The sequence below is a fragment of the Ceratotherium simum genome, chromosome 20 (assembly GCF_057802395.1).
Source record: "Ceratotherium simum simum isolate JZ-2026a chromosome 20, ASM5780239v1, whole genome shotgun sequence".
In the NCBI taxonomy this organism is placed as follows: domain Eukaryota; kingdom Metazoa; phylum Chordata; class Mammalia; order Perissodactyla; family Rhinocerotidae; genus Ceratotherium; species Ceratotherium simum.
Window position 1 is genome coordinate 22,269,059 of NC_141919.1, and position 20,174 is coordinate 22,289,232.

General features: G+C 42.8%; 1 protein-coding gene across 3 annotated transcripts in view; it reads left to right on the plus strand.

Annotated features, from left to right (window-relative positions):
* The window catches only part of DOCK8 (dedicator of cytokinesis 8), a 204,188-nt gene that overhangs the window by 124,395 nt on the left and 59,619 nt on the right, over positions 1 to 20,174 (plus strand). For 2 of the 3 annotated variants that reach the window (XM_087444521.1, XM_087444523.1), the window contains 9 exons: positions 248 to 318; positions 1,358 to 1,496; positions 2,104 to 2,205; positions 5,187 to 5,282; positions 5,977 to 6,211; positions 9,067 to 9,231; positions 10,415 to 10,584; positions 13,509 to 13,604; positions 17,012 to 17,107. In XM_087444521.1, the coding sequence (XP_087300647.1) occupies positions 248 to 318; positions 1,358 to 1,496; positions 2,104 to 2,205; positions 5,187 to 5,282; positions 5,977 to 6,211; positions 9,067 to 9,231; positions 10,415 to 10,584; positions 13,509 to 13,604; positions 17,012 to 17,107 (1,170 nt within the window). The remainder of the gene's footprint in view (positions 1 to 247; positions 319 to 1,357; positions 1,497 to 2,103; positions 2,206 to 5,186; positions 5,283 to 5,976; positions 6,212 to 9,066; positions 9,232 to 10,414; positions 10,585 to 13,508; positions 13,605 to 17,011; positions 17,108 to 20,174) is intronic. The other variant, XM_087444522.1, reaches the window with a different exon arrangement.

Consider the following 20,174-nt stretch of genomic DNA (forward strand, 5'->3'; position numbering starts at 1 on the left):
AGCGCTGGTTTTCCAATCTCACAAACCTGTGACGCTTGGTCACTTATATAGTGACCGTTGGGATCTCAATTTACCCTTCATAGCCAGTTCTTCTGCATCCCTGTGGTTGGGCCAGTTGTAGAACTCAGCACTCATAATTTACAAAACACAGCTCTATGAGACCAGACCATCCTATTGGGCTGATGATAGTTGATTTGATATACCCAAATATCACTGTTAATTTGGTCCTTTGTATATCGGTGAACAGGTCATCTTTGGAAAATCCAATGGGCCTGAATTTCTGCAGGAAGTATACACAGCCGTTACATACCATAATAAGTAAGTATATTTCAGAGTTCTAAACATATGCCAGGATTGTTTCACTATCTCCTGGCTTTTCTGAATCACCTAGCTGATTCCTCCCAACAGTTTTTATAATTCAAGGACTAAGGGACAGAGGAAATCCATGCCAGTTCTGTGAGACTGTGTTGGAGATGCACAATTTTTGCCATTAACTAAGACTGTGAGAAGAACATATCCTCAAGAACCTAATATTGTTTTGAATTTTCTGGAGCCTTCTATTGTAGTACGATACAGAGAGGTTTTATGGTGTTAAATAAAGAAATAGGAGCTAGAAACAAAATCAGGCTCTCCTTTTTCAGTCTCCTTGTCTTTTATACATCACTCCATACCTGCACGACTACCTGCTTTAGGAAAATTTAAGTTGACCAAAGGAGAAATGGAACACTCATTATTATGTGGGTAAATCGAGTCACAGAATAATGTCTAAACTGTTACTCACATTTCACAGGTAGGGGAGGGAAATCTGTACAGGGTCAGATGGGCTTGGGTTTGATCCTGGCCTGATAATCTTGGTCTATTTGAGTCTTTTCTCTGAACCGATATTCCTGGGTTGGGTTGAGGATTAAATGAGTAATGTACATGAAGCCCTTAATAATTCAGTAAAATCGGGTTCCTTTTCCTTCCTGCATCATTCCTTTCTCTAAAATCCTTTGATGAGTGCCAGCCATGTGTGTGTTCCCGTTCTTGGGGTAGAGATAGAAAAGGAGGTCACAGCAGGACTCCGAACCTCATCCTCTTTTCCAATTAAGTTGTTGAATTTTTCCATTGCACAGAGATTTTTTTTTCCCCCCAACAAAGCCTTTAGTCTATAAGCAGTCTTATATAAGTGAAGTGTATCCAGTGACATAAGCTTTGTCTCAAGGACTTCCAGCTTAGGAGCAGAATGATGTAAAACAAAAAACAATACCAAGCAGGCAATTCTGAGGAACAAAGTGTCTGTGGCATTACAATTTATAGTCAGGGAAGTCATCATTCTTGCTAAAAGTTATTTGTGCATAATGTGCTTTTGAAACAGGTCTCCTGACTTCTACGAAGAAGTGAAAATTAAGCTTCCTGCGAAGCTCACAGTACATCACCACCTCCTGTTCACCTTCTATCATATCAGCTGTCAGCAGAAGCAAGGAGCCTCCGTGGAAAGTCTCCTGGGATATTCAGTGAGTCATTGTCAACTTGCCGATTCACACTGCAGTTGTTGGTGCATCCAAGGTCCCTGCGGAGATAAACAACCACATTCTATTCATTTGCTTTTTCCTTGTCAGAAGTAGCAAAATGTGCCAAATCAGATTATAGCAAAGAGCAGAGATGACTTAGCAAACGACAGATTTCAGGAATGGGAAGCTAGCGAGTGATAGATATTGAAAGAATACTCGTTTATAAAAAAGCATTGCAATGTCCCTTATTTCCAAATTTTATATATATGCTTCACATATTAAACTAGCTTTTTACCCCAAAGAGAAAAAAGTTGTCTTTAAAAAATATAAAAAGTAAAATAAACGTTGATGTTGTTCAGACACACAAACACTAGCTGTAAAGAAAAATGCTACTACTTGGGCTCTGAAAGCAGTAAATCATTGATATTACCATCTCAGGAGCTCTCAGGGAATTTAACATGCAAAGAACTTGACAGAAATTACTGCCAAAAAGAGCCCTGGTCAATATCTAATCATCATTTAGTTGTATTTGATTATTTTGAGCAGATAAATTGCCAGAATTATATGCTATAATAAAATACCACTTTATTCTTTGCATCATCTGTTTCAGTGGCTGCCAATTCTCTTAAATGAACGTCTTCAAACTGGATCCTACTGTCTCCCAGTTGCCTTGGAAAAGCTGCCGCTCAACTACTCCATGCATTCTGCAGAGGTAACCAGCAAGCTGGCCGTCAGCTGTTTCCTGTCCAGCCGGGGTCGTGGACCACCTTATCAGATCGACTTTCCATTCCCTTAAATGTGACCGAGGATGCTCAGCATGTTTTGGGGAGCAGTCATCTTTCAGCACATGGCATTTTCTGAGAGCACATTGTTCTGATAGGATGAGAGAAATAACTGGCCATGAAACTTCATTCATTTAGACATCGCCAATTCAGAATATTTGGTAAATGCAACCTGCACTTGAGGCAGCATTACCTTGCATTATCTACAACAAAGGGATTCACAAAATAATGTATTACAAAAGGGGAGGCAAATAGAGCCCATTTGTGACAACAATTGCTCTCAGCACCAATCCTTATTAAAAGGTTCCCACACCAGATTCCGTCAGTTTCTCCTCTGGGTCAGTTGTTACTATCCCCAGGTGGATGGTGGGGCTTTCATCCCTCTAAGGATCCCAGTGTCAATAGTCTTTCCCTCCTCCTATTTCCTGCACTGTCTCTGGCCCATGCACTCTGCTGCAACACACCCATTTAAAGGGAGCCCAGAGATTCTCTGTTCTGACCACACCAGCACCAGCTCTCATGCTGCTCAGTCTGGTAGGCATAGGTTTACATCAATAACTATTATTTTGACGCAAATCCCAGACATCATATCATTTCATTTATAAATATTTTAGTATGTATCTGAAAAGATAAGGGCTGTTTTTTTAACCATCACAATACCATTGTCATACCTTAAAAATTAGTAATAATTTCTTAATATCTTCAAATATCCAGTCAATGATCAAATTTCCCATTATCTCATTAATGTCATATTCTTTGTACAGTTCTTTGTTTGAATCAGGATCCATATAAGGTCCACACATTGCTGTTGGTTGACATGTCTTTTAAGACTCTTAATCTATAGATCCCTCTTCACCTCTTTTGTTTTCCTTGCAATTTGCAAGTTGAAGAATTTCCCAGGAATTTGAATTTTGATCTTTTACAGTGACCTTTCTTCCCTGCTTTGACTACACATCCCCCCATCCCCAGGCTATTCCATTTTTCTCATATTTCCCTTTTTTCCCTGGAAAGAGAAGCTTCCTTTGCCCTGGGCCACAGGTATGTACCTGGCTTTAGACCAAAACTCCTCTCCTCAAAATCACCGGGGATCAGCTTGAGTATGTTCACAGACATTCGCTGATTACTCTTTATGATTTAGACGCAGACCCTCAATGAAGCCCTCAAAACCACCTTTGTATCATCAAGCTGCACGTTCTAATTTCCTAGACGCCCAATTATCTTCTTAATGCTGCAGAACAAACCTGGGTTTTTGAGACAAACAAATCCTGATCCAAAATCCAGATTCTACCACTCCCTGGTTGTCTAAAGATAGGTGAATTTCTTACCCTCTCTGAGTCTCAAAGATGAAACAGAGCCCAGACCTCCTTGTAAGGTTGCTTTGAACATCAAATGAGATAATGTATGTCACGCCACAAACTCAATACTTAAATTAAGTTCCTAATATTAGTTCCTTTTTCCTATTTGTCCTAAGCTATCTTTATAGATATGCCCTCAGCTTCTCCTAATATCCTTCAGACCCACACTGATTAGAACAGTCACCACTAGTCACTTGTGCCTGCGAAAATGTGGCTGGTCCAAACGAGATGTGCTGGAAGTATGAAATACAAACCGGGTTTCAAAGACTTAGTAGGGAAAAAAGAATGTAAGACATCTCATTCATAATTTTTTACATTAATTACATTTTGAAACAATAATCACTGGCTATCTTGGGTTAAATGAAATATAGTATTAAAATTATTATGGCAAGTTCCTTTTTAATTTTTCAAATGTGGGTACTAGAAAATTTTAAATGACATATATGGCTTACGTAGTATTTCTAGTGCACAGTGCTACTTTAGATCATAGATGGCAGACTCCAGAGCCCCCAGGAGTCCGGCAAGTAACATGAGTGCTGAGTCCTGGTGGAATTTGTTCACGGTGGAGATTGTCTGCCCCTCAAAGGTCATAGCCACTCCTCCACTCTGTAGATCGGGGCCTTGCTGGGATGCAAATCTAATGTCTTCATATCTTCCAGTTCTCAAAAGAAGTTAGAAAAGCAGGCTTTCGTGTGAAATTTTTTTACTTTCCAATGTTGGCAACTAATTCAGAAGTTTCCAACACTGGGCCAAACAGAACTCATCTATGGGCTGGATCCAGCTCTAGGCCCCAGTTTGTGACTCTGTCTTAGATAGTTCCAAAGGTCCCCACCCTGTGGGGGCGGGAGGGACATCCTACCTTTGCATCCTACCCTTGCAAATACAGCATGCTTCCTTCCGTTAAAATGCAAGAGATGCAAACCCACACTCACCTGGCTGGATCAGGCTAGGCCCTCCTCACTCAACACTGTATGATGTCTCTAGAGGGAGACAATTCTGATGGGAATTTAAGGCAAGAAATAGTCTCTAAGGACTACAGAGCTATTGACATATAAATGGTATAAAAGAGTCATTTTGAGTAATTAAAGCAGGAGTCTAGCAGGACTGCTACTTGGAAACATTTTGTTAAAAGGGAAAGTAACCGCAAGCACTCAAAAGCATTAAAATTTCATGGCTTATGAAGATATTCTATGCTTTGTCCTGACATTCCTGATAAATGGGGAGATCACTGGGATATTACTTTGTTTCAGTTCCTAGAATCAAGGATTATCAGTGCTGGATGGGAGCTTCAAGACAGATCACCCAGTTCAAACCGCTCCTTTCAGCATAAGAAAAGGAAGGCCCAGAGAGTTTGATTGACTCGTCAAAGTAAAAATAACTGGTTTGGTGCAGAACTGAACTTGAACCTACGGCTCCTAACTCCAAGCCCGGTTGTATTAGTGTTCCGGGGAGTTTTATATTTGTATAACCTGACATTTATGGTCAAGTTGCTTTGCTCTGCTTGTTAATAATCAGAAAAGGGGATTGAATTGCTAATTTTTTTTTCTTTAACACAGAAAGTCCCATTACAGAATCCTCCCATTAAGTGGGCTGAAGGACATAAGGGAGTATTTAACATTGAAGTGCAAGCTGTTTCTTCCGTTCACACCCAGGTAAGGAACATCGAGGTCCACCTCACACAGAGCCAGAAGGCTAAGAATGGAGACTGGGGTGCTGCAGAGACTCCTATAAGGACGGTCTAATACAAGATCAATGAAAATCTTTGTGCATGGATAAAACAAAAACAGCCTTTAGCTCTTTGTGGAGACTTACAAGCCTGTTCAGGTTTTATTTGTTGTTTAAATGGAAAGACCTTATGAAAATGTTGAGCACCCAAGTGTAGGAACCCAGTACCTGCACTGTTGGCTGAGAAATTGTGTGAAGAGACTTCATTTGAAACATTTTCCTGCTGCTGTCTCGCTTCCCTCTGTAATTCTGCCATTTCTCCAGCTTTTTTTCCCCTGCGGTTCTTCTTTCCCTCCTTTGCCTGCCACTGTCTGCATTTTACCTCTATTTAGACCGCTCTCTTGGCAGGGTCTTTACTTGGTCTGCTTGCCTCGGTTTACAGAACATCTCAGAGTCCAAATTATTTTTCCTTTGGTTAATAATTACTGAGAGGTTCTAGTCTGAGCGCACTGCTGTACGGAGCAGTTCACACCTTGGTCTGAAACATCCGTGCCTTAGAACTTCTTGTCTGAAACCCTGGCTAAGAGGTTCTGCCTGTAAAGAGCTGTTTGATTGTGTTGATGAATCCACCGGGGACACTGATGGGATAGGACCCATGAGGCCTGCCGTCTGCCTTCCCAGGACAACCACCTGGAGAAGTTCTTCACCCTCTGCCACTGCCTGGAGAGCCAGGTGACCTTCCCCATCCGCGTGCTGGATCAGAAGATCAGCGAGACGGCGCTGGAGCACGAGCTGAAGCTCAGCATCATCTGCCTGAACTCCTCCCGCCTGGAGCCCCTGGTGCTCTTCCTGCACCTGGTGCTGGACAAGCTCTTCCAGCTGTCCGTGCAGCCCATGGTCATCGCCGGCCAGACAGGTAGGAGCCCCGTGGGGCTGCGAGGAGGAGGAGGCAGGCGGTGCCTTGTTTCGTGAAACAGGATTGTCCAGAACTCTGTGGAGCAGAGACAATGAGATCTTCCTTTCTGTTGATGATGTGAGTCCAAGGGAGGCCAAGTCCAGTGCTATTTTTTTGAGACTCTCTGGATGTTAAAAAAAAAAAAAAACGTTAAAACAGGATGCTCAAAATTATAATTTTTAAAATAGATTTATAAAATGATTAGAGGCAATCTTTCAAATTCCATTCTCAGTAATTGATGGATTTATTTTACCTCTAAGTTATTTCTGTTTTCTTGACCAACAAGGAAATATAATGTTTTAAAGAAGTAAGATAACCCACATTACATGGAAAGAAAGGGACACTCTAAATTGAAATTCAGTGTGATCACTTTTTTCGTTGAGATATGATGCACGTACCTTACAATTCACTGACGTGTACAGTTCAGTGGTTTTTAGTATATTCACAAGGTGGTGCAACTGTCATACTGTCTAATTCCCGAACATTTTCATCAGCCCCAAATGAAACCTCATGGCGGTCACTCCCCACTCACCCCTCTCCTCAGTCCCTGGCAACCACTCATCTATTTTCTCTCTCACAGTATATTTTAAATGCTGACTTTTAGCAAATTAACACGAAATACATTGTGTAAGAGTTCCTTTGGAAATAATGTTGTGTAAGACGTGGGTCCAGTGGTTCTCCTGACTCCTGCAGGGGGAGACTGAATGCTGTAGAGCATCTTTGTTTGACAGTGTTTTGAACTGGGCTTATAATATCCTGTGCTCGCCAGTCCAGCAGAGGTTTTTGGGTACCATCTGTGCTCCCAGTACTGTGCTAAGAGTTGTAAGCTTTGCAATAATCGAGAGCATATCTGACCTCAGAGGACTTACAATATAGCAAAGAGCAAGCAGCACAGGATGCAAGTCCTCAAAAGGACACAGCTAAATATTGCAGGTTGGGGAGAGTGCCTGAAAACATCCATCTGGGAGGATGAAGGAGGCCCCCAGGAACAAGATGGTGTTTGAGATAGCCTTGAAGGAGGGGTTGAGGGAAAGCAGCCAAAATGGGGACAGTGAAATGAGCATGGCAAAAGCAGAGAACCAAAAAAGCATGAGTGTAGCAGGAAAGAAGTCAATAACACAGTTGGGCTGTGCAATATGAGTAAATTGCTGATGGTAGTGGAGGGTGCTTGCTGAACTGTAGGCTTTCAGAGCCAGGGAAGAGCGTGTCTTCTTAATCCCTTGTTGGAAGGGATTACATCTGGGGATGCATCTTTGTGGTTCCACAGATCAGACATCCTATGTTGTAAGCTAACATTTCACACGCGTAGCTGTCACCTCTCCAGCTGGATTCCTACAGCGCCATGACCTCGACCCTCCCTAGATTTCTTTCTGTGCCCCCACATATGTGGCATTCTGCCTTGTGTGCTCCAGCCATTTCATATAGACTTGCTCACTAGACAACATGTTCACTCACACGATTTGAGCCTCTTCTCCATAGCAAGTTGCCACCTTGTCATGTGGGGATGATGGGGTGTTGGGACACGCAGAATAGGTGGAGGCCTCTGGTCTCCAAGCATTCATTCAGAACCTATCTGTGTCAGGCACTATGAAAGGCACAGTGGGGAGACAAGAAAGAATGAGAAATGCACTTTGCCCCAGAAGGGCTTCCAGCCTGCTCAGAGAGACAGGATGTACCACCAGAAACAGCCAAAGAATCACGTGATTTGGTTTTGCTTAAGCCCTGCACTGAGTGGTGTCAGAGGCTTCGTGGAGGAGATGGGATTGTGCCGAGCATCGAAGGGCTGGTGTGATTTTGTGGGTAGGAGCAAGGAGGGCTTTTTAAATGAGGACAACAGCGTAAGCAAAATCGCAGAGGTGAGAAAGAGCAGACATGTGATGGGGACAACAAGATCAGTGCCTCATTTTAAGGGAAACTGAATTTGAGCAGAAAAGGGTACAAGGTTGAATGCGTAGTGTGGAGCCAAACTGTGGAGGGCGGGAGCTCCAGAGCAAGACAGTGTGTCAGTAAATCAGTCGTTTGCACTGGTCCACTGCAGGGAATGACATAATTCACATAGGTGTTTGTTTTATTTATTTTTTTGTTTTGTTTTTTTGTGAGGAAGATTGGCCCTGAGCTAACATCTGTTGCTAATCTTCCTCTTTTTGCTTGAGGAAGATTGTCCCTGAGCTAACATCTGTGCCCATCTTCCTCTATTTTGTATGTGAGATGCCGCCACAGCATGGCTTGATGAGCCATGTGTAGGTCTGTGCCCGGGATCCAAACCTGCGAATCACAGGCCGCCAAAGCAGAGCACGCGAACTTCACCACTACACCACTGGGCCAGCCCCTCGTTTTTAGATTAGTCCGTACACCAAGAATCTGTGTTGTGCAACAAGCGTCTCAAACCACAGTATGCATGAATCACCTGGGCATCTTGTTAAAATGCAGATGCTGACTCAGGAGGTCTGGGGTGGGGTCTGAGATTCTGCATTTCTAACAAGCTCCCGGGTGATAACGTCGGTGCAGACCCCACTGAGTAGCGCCAGTTTACAGCATGGTTTAGAAAGGGGAGGATGTCTGGACCATCTCATGGCTTTGCCATGCGCTGGCGGGAGGAGGAAGATGAAGGAGGAAATGTAGAGTCCTTTGCGGTGAGCAGAGCCAGCATGCTGGAGCTTACTAAAACAACTCACCCCGCCCCAGGCCATCGTCTCAACCAGCCTGGTTCTGTTGGTCAGTGGTCAGGACTCCTTGTCATTGCCCTGGAGAACATTCTACCTCAGGTTCATTAAGGACTGACTGTGGGGCCGCCCATTTTTCTCTTGCTTCCTCAGCCAACTTCTCCCAGTTTGCCTTTGAGTCCGTGGTGGCCATCGCCAACAGTCTGCACAACAGCAAGGACCTCGGCAAGGATCAGCACGGGAGGAACTGCCTGCTGGCCTCCTACGTGCACTACGTCTTCCGCCTCCCGGAGCTGCAGAGGGACCTGCCCAAGTCAGGTAGCGGTGCCCCGAGCATGGGAGTCTGGTGGGCAGAGCGCTCTCACCCCACCCCGCCCCACCGCCACATAATTCAAAATAACATAAAAAGCCCGAAAGTTAACTTTCATTTTTCAGAATGACACAAAACTTACATGAATACCGAAATTAAAAGTTTATTTCTAGATTTTTCTCTCTTGCTTTCTTCCTGACTCCCTCCCTTTCTTTATGCTCTAAGCACTTATTTTTTCTACCTGTTTGATAATCCTTCACTGGTCTTTACCCAGTTGGTGACTTCTGATTCAGTTGAGGATCTCTTTTTTAAAAGATGAACGAGTGACAACAGGATTCTAGGATAATAATGATAAGGAAAATAATAGATCTTTGATAGCAGTGATTCCTAATCTTTTCATTATGGAAAAGTGAATCCCTTTTCTCATTTCCCCCAAACTAAACTTTTGAAATAATAATAATCCATTTCTCCACTCTTCTTAATTATTTACATAGGTAATAATCAACCAGAACTTCTGGTCAGCACGATATAAAAAGTAGCATCAACAAGTTCACAAAATTCCAGGCCCTAATGAAGACACTTGGCATTTTTATTAGTCCATGCAGCCTCATTTCAAGGAAATCTGTAATTTCGATTGAGTTTTTTAAAATACTGGTAATATCTTATACTCACATAATAACTTTTGAAGACATGTAAATACTTAAAGGTGAAGAACATTGATATATGGTATATACTTATCCTCATAAAGTTCAGATGCTTCCTTGGATTTTCAAATCTTACAGAACTTTATTGCATGACTTAAAAAGTTCCCATCATATAAATATTAATATATTAAAAATATCCACATTTCCAGCTTGTCTTGAGAAATCAGAAGCTCTGGCAACCCTGGGGGCTGTTTCCCCCTGGCAATAATAGGCTGGAGCTGAGTAGTAGCCCCTGCCTTTGGATGAGGCATATGCTTCCAGTTTACCACAGTCCTCACCTCTCCCTACTGCCTTACACCCTATCTACCTACCCCCAAAACATTGCCTCCCAGGCCTCCCCTAGGCATTTGATAAGACCCTAATTCCAAGACTTAATCTAGTGGGATTTCATTCCCCTATCTACCACATGCCTCTTCACTTACTTCTCAAGCCCAGTAAGTGACTCTGGTCCTCTTTCTGTTCACGTATCTGTACCTGGTGGGAGCAGGTGGCCCCGTCGCTCTGCCTGACCCTCGCTACCACACGTATGGACGCACGTCTGCTGCTGCTGTGAGTTCAAAGCTGCTGCAGGCCCGGGTGATGAGCAGCAGTAACCCAGACCTCGCGGGGACACATTCTGCAGCAGATGAGGAAGTTAACAACATCATGTCTTCAAAGGTAGGGAAGATGTCAAACCCTGGAAAGTGATGCAGGCTTTTTTATTTTTAACTAACACTTGGAAAAACAACACAAAATCACCCACTGCTGGTGCCCACTGTGTTGGTCAAACGCTTTAATGCTCAGCGTTAGAGTTATTAATGTTCTTTCCTTTTGAAGTGATTGAGACCATTCTGAAAGATGCAGAGGCAAGGCTGGCATTTGAGGATCTGCTCAGAGTTGGTTAACTCGGTAGGAAGTGTTTAGAGCATAGCTGGTTTCACCCCATGGAGTCAGTGAATACCGTGAATTTTATTTTCACGGAAAAAAATTTAGCTTTAACTTTTTTCTTTTTTTTGATGCCTAGAAAGGTCGTTTTTTTATTTTGTTTTGTTTTTTAATATCTGCCTTTTACATTAATTTAACATCCATAGAATGATTTTCCCATATAATAATCCCAAGGAGCAAAGCCAGATTTTATAAATAGAAACTAAGATCCTGAGAGGGTTGGTGACTTGCCCTAGATTGTTTTTCCTGCCGTGGCTTCTTTGCTTTTTCTTGATAAACTTTTTCTTTTATAACAGTTTTAGATTTATAGAATTATTGTGAATATAGTACAGAAGGTTTTTGTATGTTCCATAGCCAGTTTCCCTGTTATTAACATCTTACTGTAGAATGATACATTTGTCACCATTAATGGACCAATATTGATATATTATCAACTATAAGTTTATATTTTATTCAGATTTCCTCAGTTTTTCCCTAATGTCCCTTCTCTGTTCCAGGATCCCATCCAGGATCCCACACTATATTTTCTAATCATATCTCCTTAAGATCCTCTTGGCTTTGACAGGCTCTTAGACTTTCCTTCTTTGTGATGACCTTGACAGTTTTGAGGAGTACTGGTCAGGTATTTTGTAGGATGTCTCTCATTTGAAAAAATTTTTTTAATTATGATATAATTCACATACTATTAAATTCACCCTTTTAAAGTGTATAACTCAGTGGATTTTTTTCACAAAGCTACCATGAATTCTTAGTCTGAATTTTCTTTCCAGTTATCTATGGCCTCAGGGTAGCTAAGCTTTTAGAGTAATATTATTTCCCCTGGTTAGGATAAATCAAACTCTCTAGGTTTTGACATAGTTTCCCTTATAAAGTCCACCCTCTTGAGATAGTATGTTGTGAGAAATGGAGTCTGGAGACCAGGGTTGGGTCTTGGCTCTGACACCATGTGTGGTCATAGACAAGCCAGTTCCCGGCCTGGGCCTCATTTTCCTCATCTCCGTAGAGGGTCTGGACTTTGGATGAACTTAAGTGTCATCTGTGGGTCCACTCTTTTAAATTTTATTTATTTATTTATTTTTCCCCCAAAGCCCCAGTAGATAGTTGTATGTCATAGTTGCACATCCTTCTAGTTGCTGTATGTGGGACACGGCCTCAGCATGGCCGGAGAAGCAGTGCATCGGTGCGCGCCTGGGATCCAAACCCGGGCCGCCAGCATCGGAGTGCGAGCACTCAACCGCTAAGCCACAGGACCGGCCCTGTGGGTCCACTCTTAGAGATACTGATGATCAGTTGCACATATGAAATTGTTGATATTCTCTCCTTTTTGATTTACAGAATCAACCAGGGATGTGCTAGAGCTGGCTCACACCAGTTTCTGAGAGCTGACTGTTAAAATTTTCAGGAATTTTTTGAATCAGTTATTAAACACAGACATTATTAAAAATTAAATTATATAAACTAACAAATAAGTTGTATTAAAGACAAAGATAATCTAAATGCAACGTGGTATCCTAGATTGTATCTTGGAACCGAAACAGGACATTAGTGGAAACACTGATGAAATCTGAATAGTCTGTGGTTTAGTTAATAATAATGTGCCAATGTTAATTTCTCAGTTTTGACAAATGCACGGTAGTTACATAAGATATTAACATTAAGGGGAACTGGGTGAAGGGTACATAAGAACTCTCTGTACCACCTTTGCAACTTGTCCATAAATCTAAAATTATTCCACTTTAGAAAGGTAGTACTTAAACCTCATCCTTTCCTAATTATTTTACTACATTTTACTATTATCTGTGTTCTTGAGGTTATGTCTAATGTATCTATATGGTGAAAATACTATATAATGGTTTGCTACTGCACATCGCTTCCCAACACTGTGTTCAGTGACGTCGTGTTAACTTGAGATCAGCCATGATGGAAGCATTTACAGCACAGAAATTGACAAATGCTCCAAATCAGCCCCTCCTCCCGAGAGCTGGTTGTTAATGACTTTCCAGCACACCACGGTTCAACCTCATATCTAAGGTCCCTTTAAGCAGTATCGTTTTCTGGTTGCCCAGGCGAGAAGTGGTCTGTAATTATCATTGACAGCCTTGATCGTTACAGTTTCCTTTAATAAGACAAAATATTAAATTTCTATGTGGACTGGGTTAAGAATTGTCCAATTATTTTGTAGCAAGGGGAGAAAATTTTGTCCAACTAAAAGAACAGAGTATAATCCTTCCTTTCAGAAGTGGTTTTTGACAATCTCTTAAATACAGTGTTTAGGAGACTAGGTTCAGTACCATACTAACCCACAAAGAGGCACTGTTTCCACACATTTTTTCCTGCTCTCCCAATAAGTCGGAGACTCTTAGAATGTTGAAGGGACTATTCAGCACCTCCTTGGTACTTAACTGGGTTTTAACTATAGGTTACTACACACCAAACTGTTAACAGTGATTATTTCAGGAGCAAGTGGAATTAAGTGAAACTTCACCTACTTTTCTTTGTTTTATATTTATTTATGGCAATTGTTTTACCTTTGTAACCAGAAAAAAATAAGAAATACATTTAAAATGAATTCTGAGGTTCTGATTTCCAGACTGCTGGCTCATCATTCCAATGGACCACTGTCAGCGGACTGTTGAGTCATGGTTTGTCTATTTCAGATTCCTGATCGCAACTGCAACCGGATGTCTTACTATTGCTCTGGCAATAACGATGTTCCAAGTTCAACCGCAGCCCCAAGGCCAGCCAGCAAAAAGGTACTGAGCAGGGGGCCGGCCCCGTGGCTTGGCGGTTAAGTACACGCGCTCCGCTACTGGCAGCCCGGGTTCGGATCCCGGGCGCACACCGACGCACTGCTTCTCCCGCCATGCTGAGGCCCTGTCCCACATACAGCAACTAGAAGGATGTGCAACTATGACGTACAACTATCTACTGGGGGGCTTTGGGGGAAAAAAAGGAGGAGGATTAGGCAATGGATGTTAGCTCAGAGTCGGTCTTCCTCAGCAAAAAGAGGAGGATTAGCATGGATGTTAGCTCAGGGCTGATCTTCCTCACAGAAAAAAAAAAAAAAGGTACTGAGCAGGGCAGGATAACTTGCCCATGCCCTCTCACTGTAATTGAAAATAGCCACCATCAAAGTGCTCTGCTGCCTTGTTCCCGTCCTCCTAATAGACACACACACACACACATTTGCAGCCTGTCTCTTATTCTCCATTTTTTGACCACCTAATTACCTATTAATTAGTGGTTCTCCAAATTTACTGTGCATCAAGAGTACCTGGGTGGCTTGTTAAAACTGATTGCCGGACCCCACCCCCAGAGTTTCTGATTCAATAGATCTGAAGTGGGGCCCAAGAATTTGCATTTCTAAGACGTTCCCAGCTGATCCTGGTCCAGGGACCACACTTTGAGAACTACTCTATTAGCTTCTTGTTTAGTAGAAGGTGAGCTGGGGACAGCTCATCCTAAACAAAAGTAAATGGCAATAATTAGGTATCATTTATTCAAATACTATATCAAGTCACATGAAATACTTCCTCGTAATTCTTTCTAATCGGCCTTACCTATGAGTTCAGAGACTTTACAAGCTGTTAAACTGCTCACCAGAACTCCTTATATTAAAATTCTCCAATTGTAATCACAGCCTGTGTGGTCTAAGGGGTGGAGGGAAAAGGAGCCGTCTGTCACAAGTCTTCTCCTCTGCCAGGCACCCAAGAGTTGCACCATTATAGGAGTTACTTAAGTTAACGTCTTAAGTGTCTTTCAAGACCCCTATTAATATGTAAATATGCTGATTGGAAGGGTAACAGAGGAAGCCATTTACAACAGCTGACACCACAGGGAAATGTTTATTAAAAAGGCAAGGAGGGAATGAGCCGGAGCCCGGCTTACTTCGGAGTAGGTGGAGGAAGGACCATGTGTGGGGAGGCCCTGCCAACCCTGCGCTGCAGACTTTGCAGTAATCCGGGCACCGTATGTCTGGGGAGGGGTACCGGGAGTTAATTATAAAAGAAGAAATGAAAGAAGATATGGCTAAGTGCTGAAAATAAATTTTTCAGTTACTCTAAAACTTAGCATTGGGCTTTGCAGTGACTGGTTACGAGTACCATTTTCCTTCTTAAAAACCGTGATTTGCCTCCTGCCTGCCTTCCTTAAGGCAGGGCCTGATTTCTTCTGGGCACAGTCATGTTTGGTTCTGCCATTACCTTGTTTTGACTTTGTTTCTGGTCATGTTCATCGCCAGAAGGGAATCATTTCATTTCGGAGGGAGGTTTAGCCAGTGTGTTTCTTTAATAGCTCAGCAAACAAGGTTTAACTGCTTAGCTATTTTCTATAACCTCCAGAGCACGGTGTTCTTGTAAGAATGTTGCCCAGTAAGCAGCATAAATTACTTTAAGAAGCGGCTTAGCCTCCTCTAATCTCTTCTTGCCATAAGACTCTGGCAGGCAAACTGACCTATTTTCCAGAGGTTACCTTTGAAGCTGGTGGAGCATGTCTTTCTTACAGTGGGAAGATCTGGGTGTAGCCGAGTTACATCGTGTGCACGCTGAGGTGACCTGCTAGATTAACACTCAGCCTCATACCTCTCCCAGATGGAGGGGCTTCACTTAAGTCTCACATCAGCAGACACGTGTATTAACGTGTGTTAAGGTTATAGAGGTTTGGCTCACCTGGCAGAGGGAAGTGGCACATCTGACAAGCTGAAACACTGACATGCTCTGTTCATCACCATTAACTGGCTTTGGATGTAAATAGTCAGAGTATTCAGACACCTGCACATAGATTTTCCATTTGTCCCTTTTAGTTCAGCTGAGTAACTCTCAAATTTTGAAGTTCATAAGAATTAGTAAGTTGTGTTGCATGCATACTGTACATTGTGGGTAATTTAAAGGTTTGTCAAGGGCAATCTTTGCTGTAATCAATTTTTGCTTTAGGTGTTGAATTTAAAACTTTACCACATAAGCTAGTACCCTAGGGTATGATATTAGGGTGTTCAAGTAGTTTTAGCTTTCTTATCCACGGAACAATAAAAAATTAGTTCGTCTGTATTTATTCTAGGTTTTGTGGTCATTAGATGAATGAAATCCATAGAAAATGCCCTGACATCGTTTTTTATGTTAGTTAGGGTGACCAACAATCCCAGTTTGCCCAGGACTGAGGGCATCCCTGCAATGCAGGATTTTCCATTTTAAGACCAAGACAGGCCAGGCAAACTGAGATGAGCTGGGCACCCCACCTTTAGTCTTGAACTTCCCCATCAAAACTGTTGTCAAGAACATTAACAAGTAGCCAGATACACTAGGGAATGGGAAAGATACAAAAGGCACTAAAGTCACCGTCTGCCACATTTGCTGTCAGGCAGTCAGATGACTTGAAGAGAAGCGTAGACGTAAAGTGGAGCTGAGGAACTTACAAGCATCTGTTCCTGGGACCTAGCAATTTAGAAGCTGTGAGTTCAGGCCACTACCACTACTCCTTTTAAGGCAGAGGATCTACTCATAAGCCAACCCATCACGTTTCCCACAAAGCCATCATGGATATAAAAACAAGAATCGTCCAATCTGAAAGGGCATTTAGATACCATCTAGATAGTGATTCTCTAATTGTGGTCCCCAGACCAGCAGTGTCAGCATCACCTGGGAACTTGCTAGAAATGCAGATTCTCAGGCCCTGCCCCAGACTTAATCCGAATCCAAAACTCTAGGGGTGGGGCCCGCTGTCTGTTTCTTCACGAGCCTTCAAAGGGATTCTGATGCACATTCACGTTCAGGAGCCACTGCTGTCAAACAACTTGATGGATGAGAAAACTGAGGGCAAAGAGAGGAATGGCTTGCACATGGTCACACAGAGGGTTTGCAGCAGAATCTGATAGTAACAGACAGTCCCAGGTCTGACTGCTACCCCAGAATCGGCGTCACTCCATGCTGAGGCCATCCCTTCAAACCCAGCTCTCCTGTACGATACCACCAGCGGCCTTCTCCTACCTGCCTAAAATGCCCTCCAGTCTCAGGTTATTTCAGCACTGACCATCCACCTGTGGTCTAGGACATCTTGGACACATGTGTTAGTAACTAACAAGCTATTACAGCTGGTAAAGAAGGAAAGAGGTGTTGGTGTGTAAAGCACTTGCCGTCATAGTCTGGTTTTTGTGGTTGTTGTGCAGCATTTCCACGAGGAGCTTGCCCTGCAGATGGTGGTCAGCACCGGGATGGTGAGAGAGACAGTCTTCAAGTACGCCTGGTTCTTCTTTGAGCTTCTGGTGAGACTCTTACATGTTTACATCTATGCTCACTAGGGCATGAAAAGCACATTGCAGAAAGGCAGTGAAGTTTCCCGTATCGGGAGCTGACATTTTATCCACTGAGTTGCTCCTGCTGAAAACCTGGGATCATTCCTTGGAATCTAACTCCCCCTCACCCCTCCATCCATATTCTGCCAAATCTTGTTGACTCTACCTTGAAAATCTACCTCCAGCCTGTTGCTTCTCACCATTTTCACTGCTCCCCACCTGGCCAAGCCACCGTCATCTCACATGTGCCTCTTGCCATAGCCTCCTCTTTCCCCCGCCTGCGTTCATTTCTGCCCTCAGCCCATCCATTCTGCACGGGGCTGCCCATATTAAACAAGATAAGGTCACTCTCTTCTTTAAAGCCCTTCAGTGACTTTCAGGGTACTGGAAATAAAGCGCAAAATTTTATCATGGCCTAAAAAGTCCTTGTATGATTCTGTTTACCTTCATCTCTAACCTCATCTCATGCCGTATTCCCGCCTCATTCAGCCACATTGTTCCCATTTGGGGTCTTTGATGATGCCAAGGCCTTTTCAGCTTCAAAACCTTTTTCAGATTCTAGCCCCCTCCCCACCTTTTTTTTTTTTTTTTTAATTTTTTGTTTATTGCAGTAACATTGGTTTATAACCCTCCCCACCTTTCATCTCCCCATGAACACACTTTTTGGGTGCTTCTCTTTGGGTTTTAACTTTAACGTCACGACCTCCGAGAGGCCTTTTCTGACCACCTGTGCTGTAATATGTCTTCCACTCCATTGTTCTCTTTTTAAACACTCTATTTTCGTCCTAGCACTTATCACAGTTTATAAATGTTTTTCTGTCTTGCCTATTAGGTTTCTAGGATTTGGGTCTATCTTCTTCACTATCCTCTCACTAGCCCAGAACACAGCTTGGCATCATATAAGCACCAACTAATATTTCTTGGGGGGAAAAATAAATGAAACTCAAACTGTTCACCTTCAACTTCTATCTGATCTCTAGCATAAAATCAAAAGGTACAATCATATGCCTTAATTTTAAAACAGAGAGAATAATACTTCTTTTTTGTTTAATTATTACTGGAAGTGAAAGGATTTTACCATAAAGCCACAATAAGCATTTTGTCACCGTTGATAAATGGAGATGTGTTGTGATATGATGTTAAGTGAAAAAAGGTATAAAAACACAGACACCAACTACAAGAAAATGCACATACAAACAATCCAGAGGATAAGGAGTGGATTGAGATTTAGTAATAGAGTTAGCTTTATATTTACTGGGTTTTTCCTCTGTGACATTAAGTGAATAATTTTTTTTGGAAGAGAGAGAGAGATGATAGGATTTCCACCTGGGCCCTGGCTTATCTATGCAAGTTCAAGCCACGGAAAAGGGAAAAATACTGAACAATAGGACACTGAGAACAACGAGGTCCAAGGAAACAAATATAAAACACACACTGGGGAGGAAATGGGAGTGATGTGCAATAAGATTAAAGAAGTCAGGCCAATGCCACAGAAACTCAGCCAGCTTTCAAATCCTTAGAGTTTCACCAAGTTCCAACCCCTAGTTTGAGAAAGGTTTTGCTGGAGAGCTGTCTTTTCAAAGCACAGTCTCAAATCCCTGCAACAGAATCACCTGGGGGTGCTTAGTAAAAATAAAGCCGATTCTTGAGACCCTTTCTGGAACTACTGAATGCAATGAGAAGGAGTGGAAGCCAGCAGTGTGCATTTACCTGTCTTCCTAGGTGACTTCTAAGCACACTGAAGATCCACCGGTCCACACCACCTCTGCTCTGTGAGACCTAAACAGAGCTAGGGGTCTTTCCGAATTTGTACCCTGCCATCACCAGGATTTGCATTCTAAAAGCCAAGCTGATTAAGATGGGAGGCTGCAGCTCACAAGTCTTGGGACAATAGCATTAACAGTGAGACATGAGCTCTATGCTCTGGGAGGAAATGGACTGGTCATAAAACTCTTTCTTGGGGCCAGCCCCGTGGTAGCGGTTAAGTGCACACGCTCCGCTGCTGGCAGCCCGGGTTCGGATCCCAGGCGTGCACCAACGCACCACTTGTCAGGCCATGTTGTGGCAGCGTCCCACATAAAGTGGAGGAAGATGGGCACGGATGTTAGCTCAGAGCCAGTCTTCCTCAGCAAAAAGAGGAGAACTGGCAGATGTTAGCTCAGGGCTGATCTTCCTCACACACACACACACACACACACACACCTCTTTCTTGAGGCATGAGAAGTATCAAAACCAACACTTCCTGCCCCGTACATCCTGCTTCTACTTACCCATCCCTCCCACCACCAAGTTTAGGGAAGATTCACTTGGGGCATAACCCATCTATGGATAATTCCGACAAAGAATCCTAAACTGAGTTCATCTGTCAAATTGCAAATAAAAAAAAAGACAAGCAAAAACTCAGTTTGGTATTATAGAATCTCATAGAAGAAAGTCCCAAAGGGAAGCAGTATCCCAATTTGAAGATGTTTTATGTCATTTACTCACACACATATACACACACACTTCACCTAATCACTTTTAGATCTTATTTAATAGTTATATATTATAAGCACTACAGCTGTTAGACTGGAGAACCAAGCCCCTAGGATGGTGGTTCTCAGACTGCTACCTGAGGGTTTCAGTAGCAGCTCTAGGGAACCGTTAATGCATCCTTGAAACCTCGGTAAAGCCGTGTGTGATAACCACCCTGAGGAGTTATCCGCATTGCTCAGTGGAGGTTTGCCCAGCCCTCTAATCCAGTGAGGGCAGAGCATGAATTCCACAACTTGTAAGTCCAGGCTCTTTTCCTCTGCCTCTCCTTGGAAGCTCAAAGTTATAAAACATTTTCTTAGCCTGACATACTAACAACATGCAAAACCTTTGTATTCAGAAGTCAACTTTAATGCAGTGCTACTGGTATTATCACGTTCCCAATCAGAAGGAACTCAGCATTGCTAGGCCTGAGTGGCTCCACATGGCATCCTAGAGCTCTCCTTTGAAGGCAAGTTTGCATTCTCTGCAGGTGTAACGATGACTCTGTCCTTCATATAATCCA